This window comes from Geotrypetes seraphini, chromosome 3, assembly GCF_902459505.1.
Source record: "Geotrypetes seraphini chromosome 3, aGeoSer1.1, whole genome shotgun sequence".
Classification (NCBI taxonomy): domain Eukaryota; kingdom Metazoa; phylum Chordata; class Amphibia; order Gymnophiona; family Dermophiidae; genus Geotrypetes; species Geotrypetes seraphini.
The window spans coordinates 300,776,839-300,797,024 of NC_047086.1; the positions used below are offsets into that span (position 1 = coordinate 300,776,839).

At 38.6% G+C, this 20,186-nt stretch overlaps 1 protein-coding gene across 1 annotated transcript in view; it reads right to left on the minus strand.

Moving 5' to 3' along the window:
- LOC117357752 overlaps nt 1-20,186 on the minus strand; it is a 245,966-nt gene that overhangs the window by 104,475 nt on the left and 121,305 nt on the right. The window contains exon 11 of the mRNA XM_033938800.1: nt 3,237-3,436. Within this exon, the coding sequence (XP_033794691.1) occupies nt 3,237-3,436 (200 nt within the window). The remainder of the gene's footprint in view (nt 1-3,236; nt 3,437-20,186) is intronic.

A 20,186-nucleotide genomic window follows, 5' to 3' on the forward strand; every position in this document is an offset into this window, starting at 1 on the left:
ATAAAAACAGTTAAGGGAATAAAAGAAAATAATTCCATTTTCTAATAGGAAACATTAAATCCATTCAATAAAGACAATCACTCAAACACTAGGGATGTGAGAAACATCCCTTGCCTGACTGCAGCCATTACTGATATAGAGTTTACATCTAACAACTGGGAGGCACTGTTGACACCCTTGAGATCTAGAATTGGCCAAAAGGTGTTCTCATTGTTAGAGACAACAAAATAGATGCAATACTTCCCCATACCCCTTTCTTCCTGCAGCATGGGAACTACTACATAAAGCTTGTAAAAATCTGTGCAGCATCTCCAGGACCCCCCCGCCTTCTACAGTCACCAAGGTATAACCATTCCAGATAATTTTTGAGCACCCACTGGTGTTCTGTAATCTGAACCCACTTCTGATATAAACCCTGAAATTGACCTCCAATGGCCACTGGAAAGTGGGCCCAGAAACCTTCATTGGACCTGTGGGATTGATTGTAAGGGAAAGACCTGGACTCTTGGCTTCCTCCAAAAGAACCTAGACCTCTGCTGACCATTAGTCCAAGCATGCCAATAATGCTTAGCCTCCCAAAAATGTCCCCTGTTGGCTACACCCTCACCTGTACTCCTGGGTTTATCTTTGGGCAGTCTAAGAGCCTTGAGCTCATCTAAATTCTTGGCTAATTTATCCAAATCATCACCTATAAATCATGCATCTGAAAAGGAAGGCTAGTGAGCTTGGCCTTAGAACCACATCTGCTGACTACAGAAATTAAGCCACCAGCAGGAACACCATCTCTTTAGCAGAGGCCCAAACAAGGCCATACAAAGCTATCAGACAAAGATAGCCCCTATCTCAATCCTACGGACCTATAGGAAGATTCTAGAAGAGTTTGACAGCCCATCTAACATCTACTTTGTCATACTTGATCTACCTCAGACTGATTGTTTTTGGTAAAGCTGAGAACTTAGACCACCTGTAAGATAATTGCCTGAAGATCATCTCAGTGGAAAATTTAAACCACAGAGGGATTCTCCCCAGGGGCCTTTTTTCCCTCTTCCAAGTAATGAAGTGGCTCCAGTTAGGTCTCCTCACTCAGATCTGCCTCTCAATCTAGTTACTTGGAAATTGAAGGCTTCTTCCTATAGCTTAGGATGTTGGGGGGTGGGGGGAGTAATTTGATCTGTGAAGTAATTTTGTGGGGGAGTAATTTGTGCTTACTATTTATTTTGAATGTTTTGTTATTGTTTGTACTTTATACTATATGGTTTTCAGCTGAAAGTTGTGAATTATAGGACACTGTATTAAATTAAATTAAATTAAATTAAAATAAAGAATGTTCCATAAAGAAAAGTAAGAATTTATGTTACTTTATAAAATAGGCTCTGTCCAGGTACCATCTTGATGCCTAATTATAAGCATTCTATTACAGAATTTCCCTGAAAAAATGCAGGAGTCAGCATCAAAACATGTATTTTAGCTTTAATGTCAAATTTTTTAAAACTTGTATGTTTAGCAATAGATTTTAAGGGCCTGATTCTCAAAACATACGTCCCGATGGTGGTAGGTGCCCTACTGTCATCTGGTAGCCAATCGGGATGCACGTGTGAGGTAGGACACCTACATTGTAGGCCTCTGTAGCTCATCTACGGAGAGACGTACCCACGCTTATGCAAGCCCAAGGCAAAGTATGGGTGTGGTTTTGCCCAGAAGTGGCCATGTACAGGCTTAAACAACGGAATGCGTTTCTGAAGACGCGAGACAGACACCTTAAATGTAGGCCTACAAAATTCTGGCCTATGTTTAAGGTGTCTGTCCGGAAATGTAGACACGATTCTGAATAGGACACCAATGTGTGATTGACACGCGATTGGCAGCCACCGATATCGGCATCCTATACAGAATCAGGCCCCCAAATGTACAAGTTCTAACTATCAATTTTTTAATGGCACTATATATAGATAATGCTGCTGAGAATTTTTACAGATTGCCTCAGCCCTATCCTAATAGCAAGGACAGAAGTGGGATTTCTGACCTACTAGGCAAACCAAAAAAAAGCTGTCCTAATTTAAACAATTTAGCTATGAGGACAGTGGATGAAAATCATCACTATACGTATAGGTCACCAGTCATGCACATATTCAGTGTTGCTGACTATACGCACAGCAGCGCCGAACATGTGAATGATTTAAATTATGAATTATTGTCTTAAGATAAGCTTGCCCACAAAAATAACATTAGGAAAAAAGTCAATAAACATGAACTCCCTAAAAATAAATAATCATGTTCACTATAATATGAAAGTGAGCCAGGGAGATATTCAGTTCATAGACCAAACCCTCGGTCAAATGAGCTATACAGTATTAATAGAAGAGCCATTATCTTTTCAGCACACATTTAAGTTCAGAATCCCATCATTAATCTGGCTGATAAGGTGCTAATGTGTCAAATCACCATACAAACAAACTTATAGAAAACCTAAATGTGAAGTCAATTAAAAATATATTTGAATTTTCCCTATCAAGAGCATAAGTCCACTATAATCAGTAAAAAATAAGTCAATATGTTAATGCTGAAACATGATGAAAGTATCAAATATAGGATTGAAACATCTATTTCTTGATGTTTCCTGCTCACTTTCACATTACCATAAACATTATTATTATTTATTTTTAGGAAGTTCATCTTTACTGCCTTTTCTTCTAAAACAATTTTTGTGGACGAGCTTGTCATAAGACAATAATCTGTGGTTCTGTTTCACCATGATTGAGGGTTGTTTGTTTGTTTTAAATGCCATGCTGGCATTTTAAAAAATGCTGATCACAGGATTTTAATATTGACCCATTTATTTTTCTTTTCAGACATAGACCAAATTCTGCATGAAGCAGTGTCTGGTAAAAAGGTGATCAGTATTTCACTGTACTTAGATCATGAAGAGGAGATGTAAGTACTGTAATATTACTTCTAATAAGCATCCTCCAACCATGCAGGATGCATTCAGCATATACCGGTACCCTTCTTACTTTTACAAAACCGTAGTGCAGTTTTACGCTACGGTTTTGTAAAAAAATAAAATAAAAGGCAGGCGGTGTTAATCTGGAAGTGAAAATACGACCTTTAAAATCTGCTGTGCACCATCTGATCATTTGCAGCATAACAAACTGGCTGATCTAGAATAAAGTTAGGAACAAATATGACAAGGAAAAAAGGCAATGGGATCTAACTATGCCCTTGTTTTGTTGTTTAACCTGGTGACTGGTGATGCAGGTCGGAGAGCCAATGATGTCTGCAGGTACGTTAAAGCTTCTTTATTCTCCCCCTGTAACAATTTGAGTCGTCCCACATGGAAGTTATACTGCCAATTGTCAGGGTTCAGAAACAGAGCATCTAGATACTTCAGTAGTGCCTGTGCCATAGGACTTTCTTCATCTAAAGATACTGCTCCAGTCTTTACTTCCATAAACAGAAAAATACAAAGAGAAAGTCTGCATGACAGCTTATTTACCTGGTGTTGATTTTTAAAGTCAAATTTTAATATTGGTCAATAACATTTTGGCCTCCTTTTAACAAGCTGCGTTAAAGGTTTTTTTAATCATCGGCCATTGCGGTTAAAGCTCTGATGAGCATCAGAGCTTTTACCTCAGCGGCTGATGATAAAACACTCCAACACAGATTGATAAAAGGGGGCCTATATCAGATGGAATTATAAAATTAATATACAACTAAAAATGCTCTTATAATTTCTTTTAAACATTCAGAGTGGTAGCAAATGACAGAGGTGCATAAAGCTTTACAGACCAACCAATTTACTGAGGTCTCAATAAGTAGATGGGTCTTCATGGAGCTGGTCTATTATTTTTGTTACAATTTTATATAACATAACATAACATCGTACTTATAAACCGCATAACCGTAAGTTCAATGCGGTGAACAAAAGATTAAAAATAACATAACCTAAGGATGATTTAAATTAGTTCGCTAAATATTTTGAAAAAAGATGAGTTTTCAATTGAGTTCTAAAGTGCTAAAGCACTACACAATAATGGCCTAAATTCCCTGTCATAGAAAGCAGCCTGAAATGCTAGTGTATGTTCCAAGGATTTCTTGCTCTTACAACCTTGAGCAGATGGAAAATTAAACAATGCATGTGATTCTCTCCTATGTTTATGGAATGCTATGAGAAATCTATCGGTCATATAGTTTGGAGCAATACCATACGCAACTTTGTAACAAAGACAATCCAACTTAAACAGTCAAAAATTTTTATAAGTGATAAATGAGGAGAGGTGAACTTAAACCTAAAGATGGGAGATTGATAGCTGCAGTACAGGAAAACATAGAAAAAAATTGAACGACAGATGCAGGTTCTGTAGCACAAATAATTACACAACTTGTTTCTAGGTGTTCAAGCTTATTTTGAGTTTATTATTTGTTGTCCTACCCATTAGTTAGACCTTCTAAGCCAGTGGTCTCAAACTTGCGGCCCACCAGGTACTATTTTGAAGCCCTCGGTATGTTTATCATAATCACAAAAGTAAAATAAAACAGTTTCTTGATCATATGTCTCTTTAGCTATAAATTACAATATTATTATTAAGACTTAACCTAAAGGAAAGATTTATAAATTATAAAGAGTTTTACCTCATGCAAAATTGTCATTTCTTTAATAAGGCATTAACTATTTTTTCTGAGGCCTCCAAGTACCTATAAATCCAAAATGTGGCCCTGCAAAGGGTTTGCGTTTGAGACCACTGGTTTAGAGGGATAGAAAAAGAGAGTATAGTAGTTGGATGTGGGGTGCTGTGACGGAAAGGGGAATGAGATATCAGAAGGGAAGAAGGAAAGAGAAAAGCAGAGATGGTCGACCTGGGGGGTGGTGTAGAGGGAGATATATAGGAAGATAGGATAGTTGGAAAGGGAAAAACATGGCATGGGAGGGCAGTTGGGAAGGCAGGGAAGAACATATGTTGCTCAAGCTGGGAGGGGGTTGAGAAGGACAGATTCTGCACGGGCTGGGGGGAGACAAGGAAGGATAGATATTGTATGGGTTGGGAGGGGGTTGGAAGGACAGATTCTGCACTGGCTGGGGGAAGACAGGGAAGGATAAATGTTGCATGGGCTGGGAAGAGGTTGGGAGGACATATGATGCATGGATGGGGTGCTGGGAAGTGAAGGAAAGAGTGAGAGATGCTGCCAGTGGGGGAGGGAAGAGAAAAAGAAATTGTTGTACATAGGTGCATGGAATGGGAGGGAAAGAGAGATGGTATACATGGGGAAAAGAAGAAGAGGGAGAATTATTAGACATGATAGTGTTGGAGAGGAGGGAAAGAAAAATATTACACTGGGAGGGAGGACAGATGATTCAAATAAGTGACGGATGTCAGATTCTGGAGAAAGGTGATGGAAGGAGAGAGTTGTCAGACCACTGGAAGGGGAAAGAGAGATGCCAGACCAGAGAAAGGAAGGAGAGAAGAAAAAGATACCAGACAGTGGGAAGGAGAGAAGAGGGATTTAAGATCATAAGAAGAGGGAGGGAAGAAGAGAGAGATGCCAGATCATACGAGAGTGTAAGGAGGAAGACTGATGTCAGATCACTGGAGAGAGAGAGGGAGGAGATGGTGCACAGCAATGGGTGTGACAGGGAAGAGAGATAGAGGAAATGCTTCTTATGGGATAGATGGGAATAGGGGAGAAGAAAGAGAAAATGGTACACATGGATAGATGGGAAAGGAAGACACGGAAAGCACAGTTACTTACCGTAACAGGTGTTATCCAGGGACAGCAGGCATATATTCTTGACTGATGGGTGACGGCACCGACGGAGCCCCGGTACGGACAATTTTAGAGTGATTGCACTCTAAGAACTTGGAAAGTTCTAGTAGGCCGCACCGCGCACGCGCGAGTGCCTTCCCGCCCGACAGAGGCGCGCGGTCCCCAGTTAGGATAAGCCAGCTAAGAAGCCAACCCGGGGAGGTGGGTGGGACGCAAGAATATCTGCCTGCTGTCCCTGGATAACACCTGTTACGGTAAGTAACTGTGCTTTATCCCAGGACAAGCAGGCAGCATATTCTTGACTGATGGGTGACCTCCAAGCTAACAAAAAGAGGGATGGAGGGAAGGTTGGCCATTAGGAAAACAAATTTTGCAAAACAGATTGGCCGAAGTGTCCATCCCGTCTGGAGAATGCATCCAGACAATAATGAGATGTAAAAGTATGAACTGAGGACCAAGTAGCAGCCTTGCAGATTTCCTCAATAGGAGTGGAACGGAGGAAAGCTACAGATGCTGCCATCGCTCGGACTCTATGGGCCGTGACAGAACCTTCCAGTGTCAGTCCGTTCTGAGCATAACAGAATGAAATGCACGCTGCCAGCCAATTAGACAACGTACGTTTAGAAACAGGACATCCCAATTTATTCGGATCAAAGGACAGAAAGAGTTGGGGAGCTGATCTGTGGGGTTTCGTACGCTCTAGATAGTAAGCTAGAGCCCTCTTACAGTCCAAAGTATGCAGAGCCTGTTCCCCAGAATGAGAGTGAGGTTTCGGAAAGAAGACAGGCAGAACAATGGATTGGTTGAGATGGAATTCAGAGACAACCTTAGAGAGAAACTTTGGATGTGTACGCAGAATCACCTTGTCATGATGAAAGACCGTAAAAGGTGGATCTGCAACTAGTGCATGTAGCACACTGACCCTCCTGGAAGAGGTAAGAGCAATAAGGAAAAGTACTTTCCAAGTGAGAAACTTGAAAGGAGTGGTAGCCAAAGGTTCAAATGGAGGCTTCATTAAGGCGGAAAGAACCACATTGAGATCCCAGATAACAGGAGGGGCTTTAAGAGATGGTTTCACATTGAAAAGACCCCGCATGAACCTGGACACCAGGGGATGAGCTGAGAGAAGTTTTCCATGAACCGGCTCATGAAAAGCAGCAATGGCACTGAGGTGGACTCTGATGGAAGTAGACTTAAGGCCAGAGTCAGACAAAGAAAGCAGATAATCCAACAATGTCTCCACTGCCAGGGAAGTGGGATCAAGATGATGAAGAAGACACCAGGAAGAAAATCGTGTCCACTTCTGATGGTAACATTGCAGAGTGGCTGGTTTCCTGGAGGCATCTAGAATGGAACAAATGGGCTGAGACAAAAGAGTATCATGAGAAGTCAGCCCGAGAGATACCAAGCTGTCAGGTGCAGAGACTGGAGGTTGGGATGTAGAAGGGTCTCCTGATGCTGTGTAAGTAGAGAAGGAAACAGTGGAAGAAGAAAAGGTTCCCTGGAACTGAGTTGAAGTAGAAGGGAGAACCAATGTTGCCTGGGCCACCTCAGAGCAATCAGAATCATGGTGGCTCGTTCCCTCTTGAGCTTGAACAAGGTTCTCAACATGAGAGGCAGAGGAGGGAAAGCGTACAGGAACAGATTGGACCAGTCGAGGAGAAATGCATCTGCTGCCAGACGGTGAGGAGAGTAAAGTCTGGAGCAAAAAAGGGGCAGCTGATGATTGTGAGGAGCTGCAAAAAGGTCTATCTGAGGAGTGCCCCATTGAGCGAAGATGGACTGTAGAGTGAAAGGATCGAGTGCCCACTCGTGAGGCTGGAGAATTCTGCTGAGCTTGTCCGCTAAGGAATTCTTTTCTCCCTGAATGTAGATAGCTTTCAGGAACAAATGGTGATTTATGGCCCAAGTCCAGATCTTCTGGGCTTCCTGGCACAAGAGGCGAGAGCCTATCCCACCCTGTTTGATGATGTAGTACATCGCAACGATTGTCTGTGCACAGCAGGAGGACTTGAGGAAAGAGAAGATGTTGGAAGGCCTTGAGGGCATAAAACATCGCTCTGAGTTCCAGGAAATTGATGTGATGCTTCATTTCCTGAGCTGTCCAAAGTCCTTGAGTTTGGAACTCGTTCAAATGAGCTCCCCAGGCGTAAGGGGAGGCATCGGTGGTGATGATAAGTTGATGAGGAGGTAGATGGAAGAGAAGACCTCTGGAGAGATTTGAGGATATCAACCACCATTGTAGAGACTGACGAAGAGATGATGTCACAGATATGTGACTTGAGCAAGGATCCATCGCTTGGGACCACTGGGTAGCTAGGGTCCATTGAGGAGTGTGCAGGTGAAGACGTGCAAAGGGTGTGACATGAACTGTGGAGGCCATGTGACCCAAGAGTATCATCATTTGCTTGGCAGAGATGGAATGTTGTGGAAGCACCTGCTGACATAGAGATTGAAGCGTTTGAAGACGGTTGGATGGCAGGAACGCTCTCATGAGGACTGTGTCCAAGACAGCTCCGATGAATTTAAGTCTCTGAGTGGGGATGAGATGAGATTTGGGTAGATTGATCTCGAACCCCAGAAGTTGAAGAAACAGGATGGTTTGGTTGGTGGCCAGGAGAACAGTCTGAGATGAATTGGCCTTGATTAACCAGTCATCCAGGTAAGGAAAGACCTGAAGGTGGTGAGAGCGTAGAAAGGCAGCCACCACAATCAGACATTTGGTGAACACTCTTGGAGAGGAGGCAAGACCAAAGGGCAGCACCTTGTATTGGTAATGACAACGATTGATCATGAAGCGTAGGTACTGTCTGGAGGCCAGATTGACCGGTATATGAGTGTATGCGTCTTTAAGATCGAGGGAACATAGCCAGTCGCCTTGATTGAGAAGAGGGTAAAGAGTGGCCAGAGAAAGCATTCTGAATTTCTCTTTGACCAAGCATTTGTTTAGATCGCGAAGATCTAGGATCTCCTGTCTTTTTGGGAACTAGAAAATAACGGGAGTAGAATCCTTGCCCCTTTTGATCTAGAGGAACTTCCTCTATGGCGTTCAGAAGGAGAAGGGATTGAACCTCTTGAAGAAGGAGGGAAGACTGAAGAGTGTTCAAAGCAGACTCTTTTGGTAGACCTTGGGCAGGAAGAGTCTGAAAGTTGAGAGAGTAGCCGTGGTGGATGATGTTGAGGACCCACTGGTCCGAGGTGATGGTTTCCCAACGGCTTATGAAATGAGTGAGGCGTCCTCCTATAGGCAGCGGAAGATGGGAGGATGGAGGGATACTGGCTATGTCCTGGAGAACCAAGTCAAAAGGGTTGTGAAGGTTTTTGTGGAGGAGGAGGCTTCACATGTTGTTGCTGCTGTGCAGGTCTAGTGTTTTGCCTTTGTTGTTGCCTCTGACGCCTGGGTTGTTGAGCTGCCGGTGGCAAAGGACGAGCCACAAATCGACGCTGGTAGGCCGATTGCTGACGAAAAGGCCTGGTAGGTGGGGTCTTCTTTTTTTGTTTTGAGGAGAGTATCCCACCTAGTTTCATGAGCCGAAAGCTTTTGAGTAGTGGAGTCCATGGATTCTCCAAACAGCTCATCCCCCAGGCAAGGTGCATTAGCCAGTCGATCCTGATGATTGACATCAAGTTCTGACACTCTGAGCCATGCCAGTCGGCGCATGGCCACCGACATAGCTGTGGCCCGAGAGGTCAGCTCAAAGGTGTCATAGATCGACCTGACCATGAACTTTCGAAGTTGTAAGAGCGATGAAGAAGTTTGGCGAAAGGCAGATTTTTTACGGTCAGGGAGATACTTCTCAAAAGCAGTCAGATTTTGTATGAGATGCTTGAGATAGAATGAGAAGTGGAAAGCGTAATTCCCTGACCTGTTGGCTAACATCGCATTCTGGTACAACCTCTTGCCAAATTTGTCCATGGCTTTACCTTCTCTGCCAGGAGGGACTGAGGCGTATACACTAGCTCCCGTGGATTTCTTTAGAGTGGATTCCACTAATAGAGACTCATGTGGGAGCTGTGGTTTGTCAAACCCAGGAGTCGGGACGACTTTATATAAGGAGTCTAACTTGCGGGGGGCTCCAGGTATGGTCAAAGGTGTCTCTAAATTCTTGTAAAACGTCTCTCTCAAGATGTCATGGAGAGGTAATTTGAGATATTCCCTTGGAGGTTGGTCAAAATCCAGTGCATCAAGAAAAGCTTTGGATTTCTTTGACTCAGCCTCCAAGGGAATAGAGAGAGAGTCACACATCTCTTTTAAAAAAGATGAGAAAGAGGTTACATCTGGTCTAGAAGATGGGTCTAAAGCAGAAGGATCCTCATCACCAGATGAACATTCCCCTTCAGAGAGAAGAGGGTCCTCTGAGTCACCCCACAGATCAGGATCCCGAACCTGAAAACTGCGGTCTCGAGATTCAGGTGTGGAGGGTTCCAGGTGTCGGGATTTGCGTGCCGACTTACCTGACCTCATAGACACGGTACCGGGAGACATTAAGGGCTGCATCGGTGCCGAAGTCTGAACAGCCTGGTGTTGAGCTCTCGGTTCCGGTGCGAGGACTGGCATGGAGACCGAGGAAGCAGAATGTAGCGGTACCAACAAAGTGGATGCCGAAAGAAGGGGCTGCTCCACTGTCGGTACCGGTGGCTCAGACCGGACCGGGACCGGAAGGCTCGGTGCCAAAAGTGCAGGAAGGAGTTGTTGCAACTGTTCCTTAAGCTGCACCTGCAGGACAGCGGCGATCCGCTTGTCCAGCGAAGGCACCGGTACCGCCTTTTTCTTCTGCGGTACCTGCGGTGCCGCTCTACGCCCCGAGGATGAGGAACCCGAGGTCGAGGGGCTCACCTCTATTGGGGCGGAGCGCTTCCGTGGACGCCTCGAGGTCGGCAGGACTGGGCTCGCTGCTACTCAGACCGGAGGATGCTCCAACGGGGAAGGCTTCTTAGCCGGCTTACCTGAGGGATGCGACGCTGACGTGGTATAGTGCGGTGTCGATGAGGTGGGTGCCGACTGAGACGGGGCCGATGTCGGTGCCGGTGCCGCAGAGTCAGACATCTCGGCACCAAACAATAATTGCTGCTGGATCTGCCGATTTTTCAGAGTTCTCTTTTTTTTTTTTTTTCCCATTATTTTTTATTTTCTAAATTTTTCATAAAGTGTACATAATAATAAATTACGATTGATAAATGCATATTATCACTTTTATATCTAATACATTATATATCTGAATTTGATTTTCCCCCTCACCCTCCCCCCTCCCTTTCATTACTTTAATATAATATTTTAATTTTCAAATTTTTATAAAAAGTATACAACATATTAGAATACAATTGATAAATATTCAATAACTTTTTTATATCTAATACAATATAATCTAAACAATTTTTGTCCCATTTCCCTCCCCTCACCCTTTTATTACCTTTTATTCATACGTTACATTTTGTATAATATATTATAACATACTATGTATAAATTAATTTTTCTTACCCCCCCTTTATGTGTGTCATAAAAAAAAATCCTTAAAAGAAGAAAAGAAGAAGAAAACATCATATTATTTATTCATTACAGTATTTTGTCAATGGCCCCCATATTTTTATAAATTTATTATATGTCCCCTTTTGTATTGCTATTGTTCTTTCCATTTTAAAAATATGACATATTGTATTCCACCAAAATGTGTAATTTAGGTTGTTGTAATTTTTCCAATTGTTAGTTATATGTTGAATGGCAACCCCTGTCATAATTAATAAAAGCTTATTATTTTCTGGTGAAATTTGACTTTTTATTCTCATCATTGTTCCAAATAAAATTGTATCATATGATATTGCAATATGATTTTCCATTAATTTATTAATTTGTGGCCAAATTGAATTCCAAAAAATTTTAATATAAGGACAATGATATAATAAATGATCTAATGTCCCTGGTTCTAGATTACAGTGCCAGCATCTATTAGACTTAGAATTGTCTAATTTTTGCAAACGAGTAGGGGTCCAAAAAGCTCTATGTAATAAAAAGAACCATGTTTGTCTCATAGACGCTGACACTGTACATCCCATTCTCCAAGACCAAATTAGTGGCCATTGAGATGCATTAATTTGATGTCCAATCTCAATGCTCCAAATGTCTCTTAGACCATTTTTTGGTTTTTTATTTAAATATCCAGATATTAATTTATACCACAATGCGGCTTGATGTCCTAGGAAGTCTGCTTTAAAGCATAAGAACTTTAAACTATATTGATTGTTTAATGATTTCCATTCAGGGAACCCAACCTGAATGGCCTGCTTCAATTGCAACCATTTAAAACTTTGTGTTTTATTGAAACCAAATCTGTGTTGCAATTGTGGAAAATCCAGCAGTTTACCTTCTGAGATAATATCATCTAGAGTTCTAATGCCTGCATTAATCCAGTTCTTCCAAAGGATTTGAGCTCCGCCAATTTTGATCTTGGAGTTTATCCATATGGATTGATTAGTTGATTTGTATATTGGGATGGGTGTTAATTTATCAATAAATCTCAATGTTTTCCAAGTATCCATTATTATTTTATTTTCTTTGTATCTTTTAGGTATATTAATACTTGGTAGATGAACTAAATTTAGGGGAAACATAAGGCGCCATTCCAAATATAACCAATCTGGTGCATTATCTATAAGTTCTGGGAGGATCCAATACATACCCTGACGTAGAATATAGGCTTGATGGTACCTATAGAAATTTGGAAAATTTACCCCTCCCTCCTTAATTGATTTTTGTAAGGTTACTAAAGCTATTCTAGGTGTTTTACCAAGCCAAAGAAATTTTGTTAAAATTCTATTAAGCTTTTTATAAAAGGACCCCTGAAAATAAATAGGTATCATACTCATTTGGTAGCAAACCACAGGCAACATCATCATTTTTATAGTTTGAACTCTTCCCCACCAAGAAATATGTAATGGGTTCCATTGCTCACATAACTCCGTTACTTTTTTTAATACATATTTTTCATTTTCTTTTACAGTATCTTCAATTGTTTTTTTAACTTGAATGCCTAGATATTTAAATCCTTCTTCTTTCCATATGAATGGAAAAGTATCAAATAATCCTTTTACACAGTAAACATTCAAGGGTGTAATTTCAGATTTATTCCAATTAATTTTATAACCTGAAAATTTGCCAAACTTATCAATTAATTCCAATAAAGAAGATAAGGTAGACTCTGGATTTCTCAAATAAAGCAAAATATCATCCGCATAAGCCGAAATTTTATATTCCATATCTGAATATGGAATACCTTGTATCTCCCTCGTTTGCTGTATTGCTAACAATAAGGGTTCTAATACAACATCAAATAACAAAGGAGATAAAGGACAGCCTTGTCTAACTCCCCTCTGCAATTGAAAACCATCAGATATCATATTATTAATATTTAATCTTGCAATCGGGAAGCTATACAATGTTTTTACCATTTGTATAAATCCAGAACCTATACCAAACCATTCTAAAGCCTGATACATAAAATTCCATTCTATCCTATCAAATGCTTTCTCGGCATCTAATGAAACTGTAAAGGCCGGTTCATCCATTTTTTTTGATAAGTTTAGCATGTGAAATAATAGTCTAGAGTTATTGGAGGAATGTCTTTTAGCAACGAAACCCGTTTGATGCATATCTATAATATGTGGGAGAGCTTTGGCTAATCTCAAAGCCAAAATTTTCGCCAAAAGTTTATTATCAACATTTATCAAAGATATAGGCCTGTAGTTCGAAACCAAAGTAGGATCTTTATTTGGCTTAGGCAAAACAATTATTATTGATTCAGCCATAGTACCTTTTATATTACCTTTTATAAGTTGTGTCTGATATAATTTTAATAAATGTGTGGAGAGGATATTTTGAAATGTTTTATAAAATTCTACTGTGTAACCATCACCACCTGGAGCGGATCCAACTCTAAGAGATCTCAATGCTGTTTCTAATTCTTTTAATGATATAGGCTCTTCTAAACTTCGTTTTATATGATCAGGAATTTTAGGTCCATTAATTAAATCTAAAAATTTTTTTCCATCTTTTTGTTTCTCCAAATAAGGTTCGGAAGAATATAGATCCTTATAAAAATTTAAAAATTGTTTTAATATTATATTTGTTTGATTTGTTATTATACCATTATCATCTTTTATTCCATTAATATTAGTTCTCCTTTTTTTTGCCTTAAGATAATTTGCTAATAATTTTCCCGCCTTATTAGAACTTCCATAATACACTGTTTGCTTGGAAAACAAATCTTTTCTTATCATTTTTGAAGTTAATTCATTATATTTACCTTTTACTTTCAAAAGAGCTTGCAAAACTTCATATTCCCATTTATTTATCAATTTAGCTTCTAATATTTTTATTTCTTTTTCTAATTCTATATATTGTTTTTTAATTTGTTTCCTAATAAAAGCTGAATATGATATAATATTACCCCTCATAGTTGCTTTAAATGCATCCCATACATTCTCTATAGATGTATCTTCCACTAAATTTGTTTGAAAAAATTCATTAATTTGTGTTTTAAAATTTTCCAAAAATTTGTCATCCACAAGCAATGCATTATCAAATCTCCAAAGAGGTCTATTATTTTCTAATTGATCTAATTGTAATTCTATCCATATTCCCGCATGATCCGAAATGATAATAGGATCAATGGAGGCTTTAATCACCTGTTGCACTTTATTTGTTGAAACAAAAATATAATCTATTCTTGAAAATGATTTATGAACCTGTGAACAAAATGAATATTCCTGATCATTAAAATGAAGAATACGCCATATATCCTTCAAATCGCATGATCGAACTAAATTATCTAGACCTAAAGATTTAATATTTTTACCTGGTTTTTTATCCAATAATGGATCCATTACAGCATTAAAATCTCCAGCCACCACTAAATTAGAGGCAGCCAGTGGTAATAACATATTTTGTAGCTTTTTGAAAAATTCTGATTGATTCGAATTAGGGGCATATATATTAAATAACGTCAGGGTATCATTTCCCATACCTATATCGATATGTATCCATCTTCCATGTGGATCTGAACTTTTTACCTTTATATTGGCCATACATTTTTTATTTATAAGAATTGCAACCCCTGCTTTTTTACCCACTGCTGGAGCAAAAAAACATTCCTTTATCCATCCACCTGATAATTTCTGTGATTCCTTCATATTAAGATGGGTCTCTTGCAGACAGTAAATATCCGCATTTTGCTTTTTTAAAAATGTTAATATTTTTTTCCTTTTAATTACATGATTCAGGCCATTGACATTAATAGAATATATTTTAAAAGACATTATACATTTTAATACTTTTCATTATCTTATTCTTCCTCTCCTCTTTCATATTTAATATCCAAAAAATTTTCTTCATGACACACATATTTAACCCTAATGTATCTCCCTTAATTATTCTAGTAAATATTCTCCTTGTCCCTCCCTTTCCCACCCAGTACATTGGCTGCTTAAGGATACACATTGGAACTGTAATCCAAACATTCTCCCCATTCCAGGCAATCAATATTCAATATTTAAACAAATTTCCCTTCTATCTATCTATATTGATCTTTTATATCTTTAATCATTTTCCATAACATTTCATTAATGTATCATTATCCATTTAACAATATGTTAATTTGTATTTCCTTAGTATTATGATTTCAACATATAATTATTTTAAACATATATGTAGTGTATTATTTAATAATTTTCCTATATTTTGTTCTTTCTTTCATATAATTATTATTGTCTTTTCTTTGTATTGTTTTCCTCCATTTCTTCAGATATTTCGATATGTCATATTTTCTAATTTTTCATAGAGTCTTCAAAACCATCTTAATGTTCTATGTTAAAATATCATAGGTTCTGGTTTAGAGAGAAAATCTTTTAGTTTTTCGGGATCCTCAAAATATAAGGATTTGTCTCCAGATGATACTCTCATTTTCGCCGGGTAGTATAGACCATATTTAAATCCTTTTTCTTTTAGTAGAGGTCTCATGTCTAGTAGTCTTTTTCTTTTATTTGCTGTGTTTTTGGCGAAGTCTGGTAAAAACCATAATCTTGATCCTTTATAATTTAGGTTTTTATCTTTTTTTGCAGCATTTAGTATCTCTAGTGCTTGTTGGTATCTCAGCATTTTGAAAATTATTGGTCTTGGTCTGTTTTTGTTTTCTAAATTTTTAATTGGGATTCTATGCGCCCTTTCAATTTCAATTGGTTGTTTCAAGTCTAACTGTAGTATTTTTGGAATTAAATTTTCAAGGAAAAGGATAGTATTTTTTCCCTCTAAATTTTCTTGTATTCCAAAAAGTTTGATGTTCTTCCTTCTTCCTCTATTCTCGTAGTCCTCCAGTTGATCTTTTAATTTATTTAATTCCAGGCTGTCGTTTTTACATCTTTTTGATTCACATTCTATAGTTTCCATTTTTGATTCTAGTTCAGTTGTTCTTTTGTTGTTAACTTCCATTTGTCTATGAATATTTAAAATTTCTTCTTTCATTTCCGACATATTAGTTATAGTTTCCTTGAGCATTTGTTTGATTTGTTTTAGTTCTTCCATAACTTCTGCTTTGCTTAATATGTCTGATTCTTCGATAGGAAGTGGTATCTTGCTTGGTGTTATTTGGTCTTGTTTCTGTCTTTTTGCAGATGTACCTGCCTCATTTTTGTTTTGTCTGGTACTTGCCATGTTATTGTTTTCTTTTTCTTGGTTATTCTTATTTCTTATATTTAGTCTCTTAAATTTGGTATTCTTAGGTTTTTAATCTCTTTTCTTCCAAGATTTAGTTCTATCTTTTGAAGTAGAAATTTTCTTTTTAAGCCCTTTTCTTTTCCTCAGTTATCTGTCATAATCTTGAATATTCCTTTTTTAGTTTATTTATCTCTTTAATATTAGCTAGATGGTTATTTTTAATTTTTTTCCCCCTTCTTTTTTTCCTTTACCTATGTCAGTTTGAAAATTCTTTTCTTTTTTCTTTTACTTTTCTCACTTTCACTGTTTCAATGAAGGAGGGGAACTTTCAGTCCAACAACATTTCCTTCCCTTAGATCTCTCTCAGATTAGTCAATTCCTTTCACAAGTTTTAATTCACTATCTCTGACATTCACTCTTTCTCTCAATGAGACACCGTTTCAGCGTTGACAAAAAAAAAAAAAAAATTCTTAGTATTTTTTTTTTTTTTTTTCTCCTCTCACAAGCCCAATCGCAGCTTTGATTGAGGAGAGCAACACTTTATAGAGTTATTTTCCCTTATTTTGACCAACTTGAAGCAATTGTCTTCTGTTTTTTCTCAGCGTCTCTCAATTTCCTCGATGTCTTGCTGCTTCAGTTTTTTAAAATTCCGTTGATCCTTTTCTCTGTCTCCTCTCTCACAAGCCCAATCGCAGCTTTGTCAGAGGAAAGTAGTATTCAATTCAGTATTTTTATTTATTTTAGTAAGCTGATATTTATTTGTTTTCAGCGCTTCGGCACTTAATTATTGAGAGAAAATGCCGGTATTCCTCTCTCTCAATTTTCTTTATTCAATCCCCTTTTTATCAAAGGATAATATTTTTCCTTCTTTTGGTTTCAATATATCTGGTCGGAACACAAACTTCTTTCACAATTTCTCCAATCAAACTGTTTGATCACTCACATGTACTTCGCGGTTTCAGCGCTGCATTCAAGTTTAATGAAACCGCCGAAAATACTAACGGCTCTCTGCCTTCCCGACTCTTGTCAGCACATATCTCACTTCAGCTATAGCAATTCAGCTTTTTTTTTTTTTTTTGATTTCAGTTATATCTGGTTTATATGCACTTTTTCTTTTTTCCAGAATTAATTTTTAAGGTTAGGATTTTTATCTTCTCCTTTTTTTTTTTTTTTTAACAGACAGAAGTTTTTTATTAATATAAGTTCACAAGAAGAAATCAGCACAAAGGCAAATTAGTTTCTTCAGTTCTCTATCTTTAAGGCTCCAATTCAGTATCAACACCCAAGTCAGTCAACAGCAGTCTCATAACAAGATCAGCTTTCCCCTTTTTTCTACCACTAGTCAGATTTCAATATGAAGGAAATGTTTAGGTGAACAAACTTAATATTAGGCAGGTATAATTCACCTTAAGTTTTTATCCTCACATCAATAAACCTTCTCTTCAATCTTCCTTTTTTTTTTTTTTTTTTAGTAAAAGGAGATTTCTCCAATTTTTTTTTTCCTCAGGGTTCAGCGTCTGTTTCAAATTGTCTTAGTTTTATTCTTCTCTGAATTTCCCTTCTTTTCGATTTCAGGTATGGCAGTTCAAATATGTTTTCTAATTTATTTTATTAGCTCTGTCAGTCACTTAGCTTCAAATTCTTGCCGTTTTAGCGCTAAAAAAAAAAAGGCAAACTTTTCTTCTGGCTCTCCTCTCACAAGCCCAATCGCAGCTACGATAGAGGAGAGCTATATTCACTTCAATAATCTTCTTTTACTTTAATACTCTCACAAGCATTTAATTTTCATCTATTCTTGGCGCCTCACAATTTAATTCGCCGCCATTCCTCTCTTAGTTTTTTTCCCTTTCAAGCCTCTTCAGTTTCGTCACTGGCTGGTATCCTTTAACGGTTTAATTTTCATTTATTATATTAAACAGTATCAGGGCACAATCTTCCTTTAAATCTGTACCTCTATTTCTGCTTTTTATTAACTCACGCTTCACGATCTCAGCGCTGTAATCAAGTCTTCTAAAAACCGTTGAAGAGAGAAAACGGCAATCTGCCTTTCAGCTCAAAACTTACTCGGGTTTCGTTTCAGCTTTATCAAAAGAAGATATTTTGAATTGTCTTGTGTTCCGCTTCTTTTGTATTCATTTCTTTGATGAAAATTATATAGAAGGGAATTTTTATTTTATATTCTTTGCCTAGCTGTAGAGGAGCTTTGCGATTACGCTTCCATTCGTGCTCGCGTTAAGCCACGCCCCCTCCAGAGTTCTCTTTTTTAAAGTCGCACAGCGGGTGCAGGTAGACGCTCGATGGTCAGGACCAAGACACTGTAGACACCAGTTGTGTGGGTCAGTGAGTGAAATTGGTCGTGCACACCGCTGGCACTTCTTAAACCCGAGTTGAGGGGGCATGAAGGTAAAAACGGCTTCTGCCAAATCGAAGGCCGAGGCCTCGATGGTGGCAACAGGCCCCGCCGGGGCGAAATTGAAAGAAGTGAAAAAAAAAAAAAAAACCAAAGTTTTTTTTTTTTTTTTGTTTTTTTTAAAGAAAAGAAAATGAAAGAAAATGAAGGAAACAATATTTCCTTAAGGGTTTACGCAAGCGGGAAGGCGATATGAAAAAAGTCTTCAACAGCCGTTGAAAGAAACGCGTCTTCTTAGCTCCGCGGAAACTAAGAAACTGGGGACCGCGCGCCTCTGTCGGGCGGGAAGGCACTCGCGCGTGCGCGGTGCGGCCTACTAGAACTTTCCAAGTTCTTAGAGTGCAATCACTCTAAAATTGTCCGTACCGGGGCTCCGTCGGTGCCGTCACCCATCAGTCAAGCCTGCTTGTCCTGGGATAAAAGTAGATTTTGAGAAGAAAGCAGAAAAATGTAAGAAAGTTGAATGTTAAAGGTTAATGCCAAAGATGAATGTAGGGCAGCAAGTGAAGAAAGAGAGAAAAACAGCAAATGGATAAGAAGGCCATGGAAACAGAAGAACACAGATAGAAAGAAGTGCAACCAGAGATTGGGAAAAGATGATTAGATCACCAGCCAAAATAGGTAGAGAATATGATTTTATTTTCAATTTACAGATTGAAATGTGTCAGTTTTGAGAATATATATCTGCTGACTATATTTTGTACTGTTCAGGAAGAAATTAATTTCTTTCTATTTCTCAGGTGTTATAATGCATGTAGAATCTGACATTTTAGGGTTTTGTTTGTGCATATTAGCACTTTTAGTTTGTGGTGCTATGTTTGCATAGGGGTTATTATCTGTGTTCTGCATGTGTGTCTGAGGACAGGTGTTCTGGTAGGAATGAATGTTGAGAAGCATACAGTGTGCTTTGTGTAGTTTAATTTTGTGTTTAACCATTTATTTGTTGTTAATAAGATTATAGTGTGTGTGTATATATGAAAAATGAATGGAAAAAATGGTATTACATTTAATACTATCATTATTATGGAGTGGGGTCAGGAGTGGAGCTTGGGTAGGGTCAGAGGTGGGGTGTGGGTGGAGTTTGGGCGGAGCTTTTGGGTCCCCCCAAACAAAAAGGCGTTCCACTGCCTATGCTGATGTGGCTTTGCACTCCCTGAAGCATTTATAGGATTGGTGCTAATCATGCTCCATTTTGATGCCTACATCTTGTGCCAAGCTATAGAATTGCCCTGCATGTACTCAAGGTTCATTGGGCTTGTCACATTTTGAGGCATGTTAGGGGAGCCATATGAACCATTTAGGCAATGTGAATCA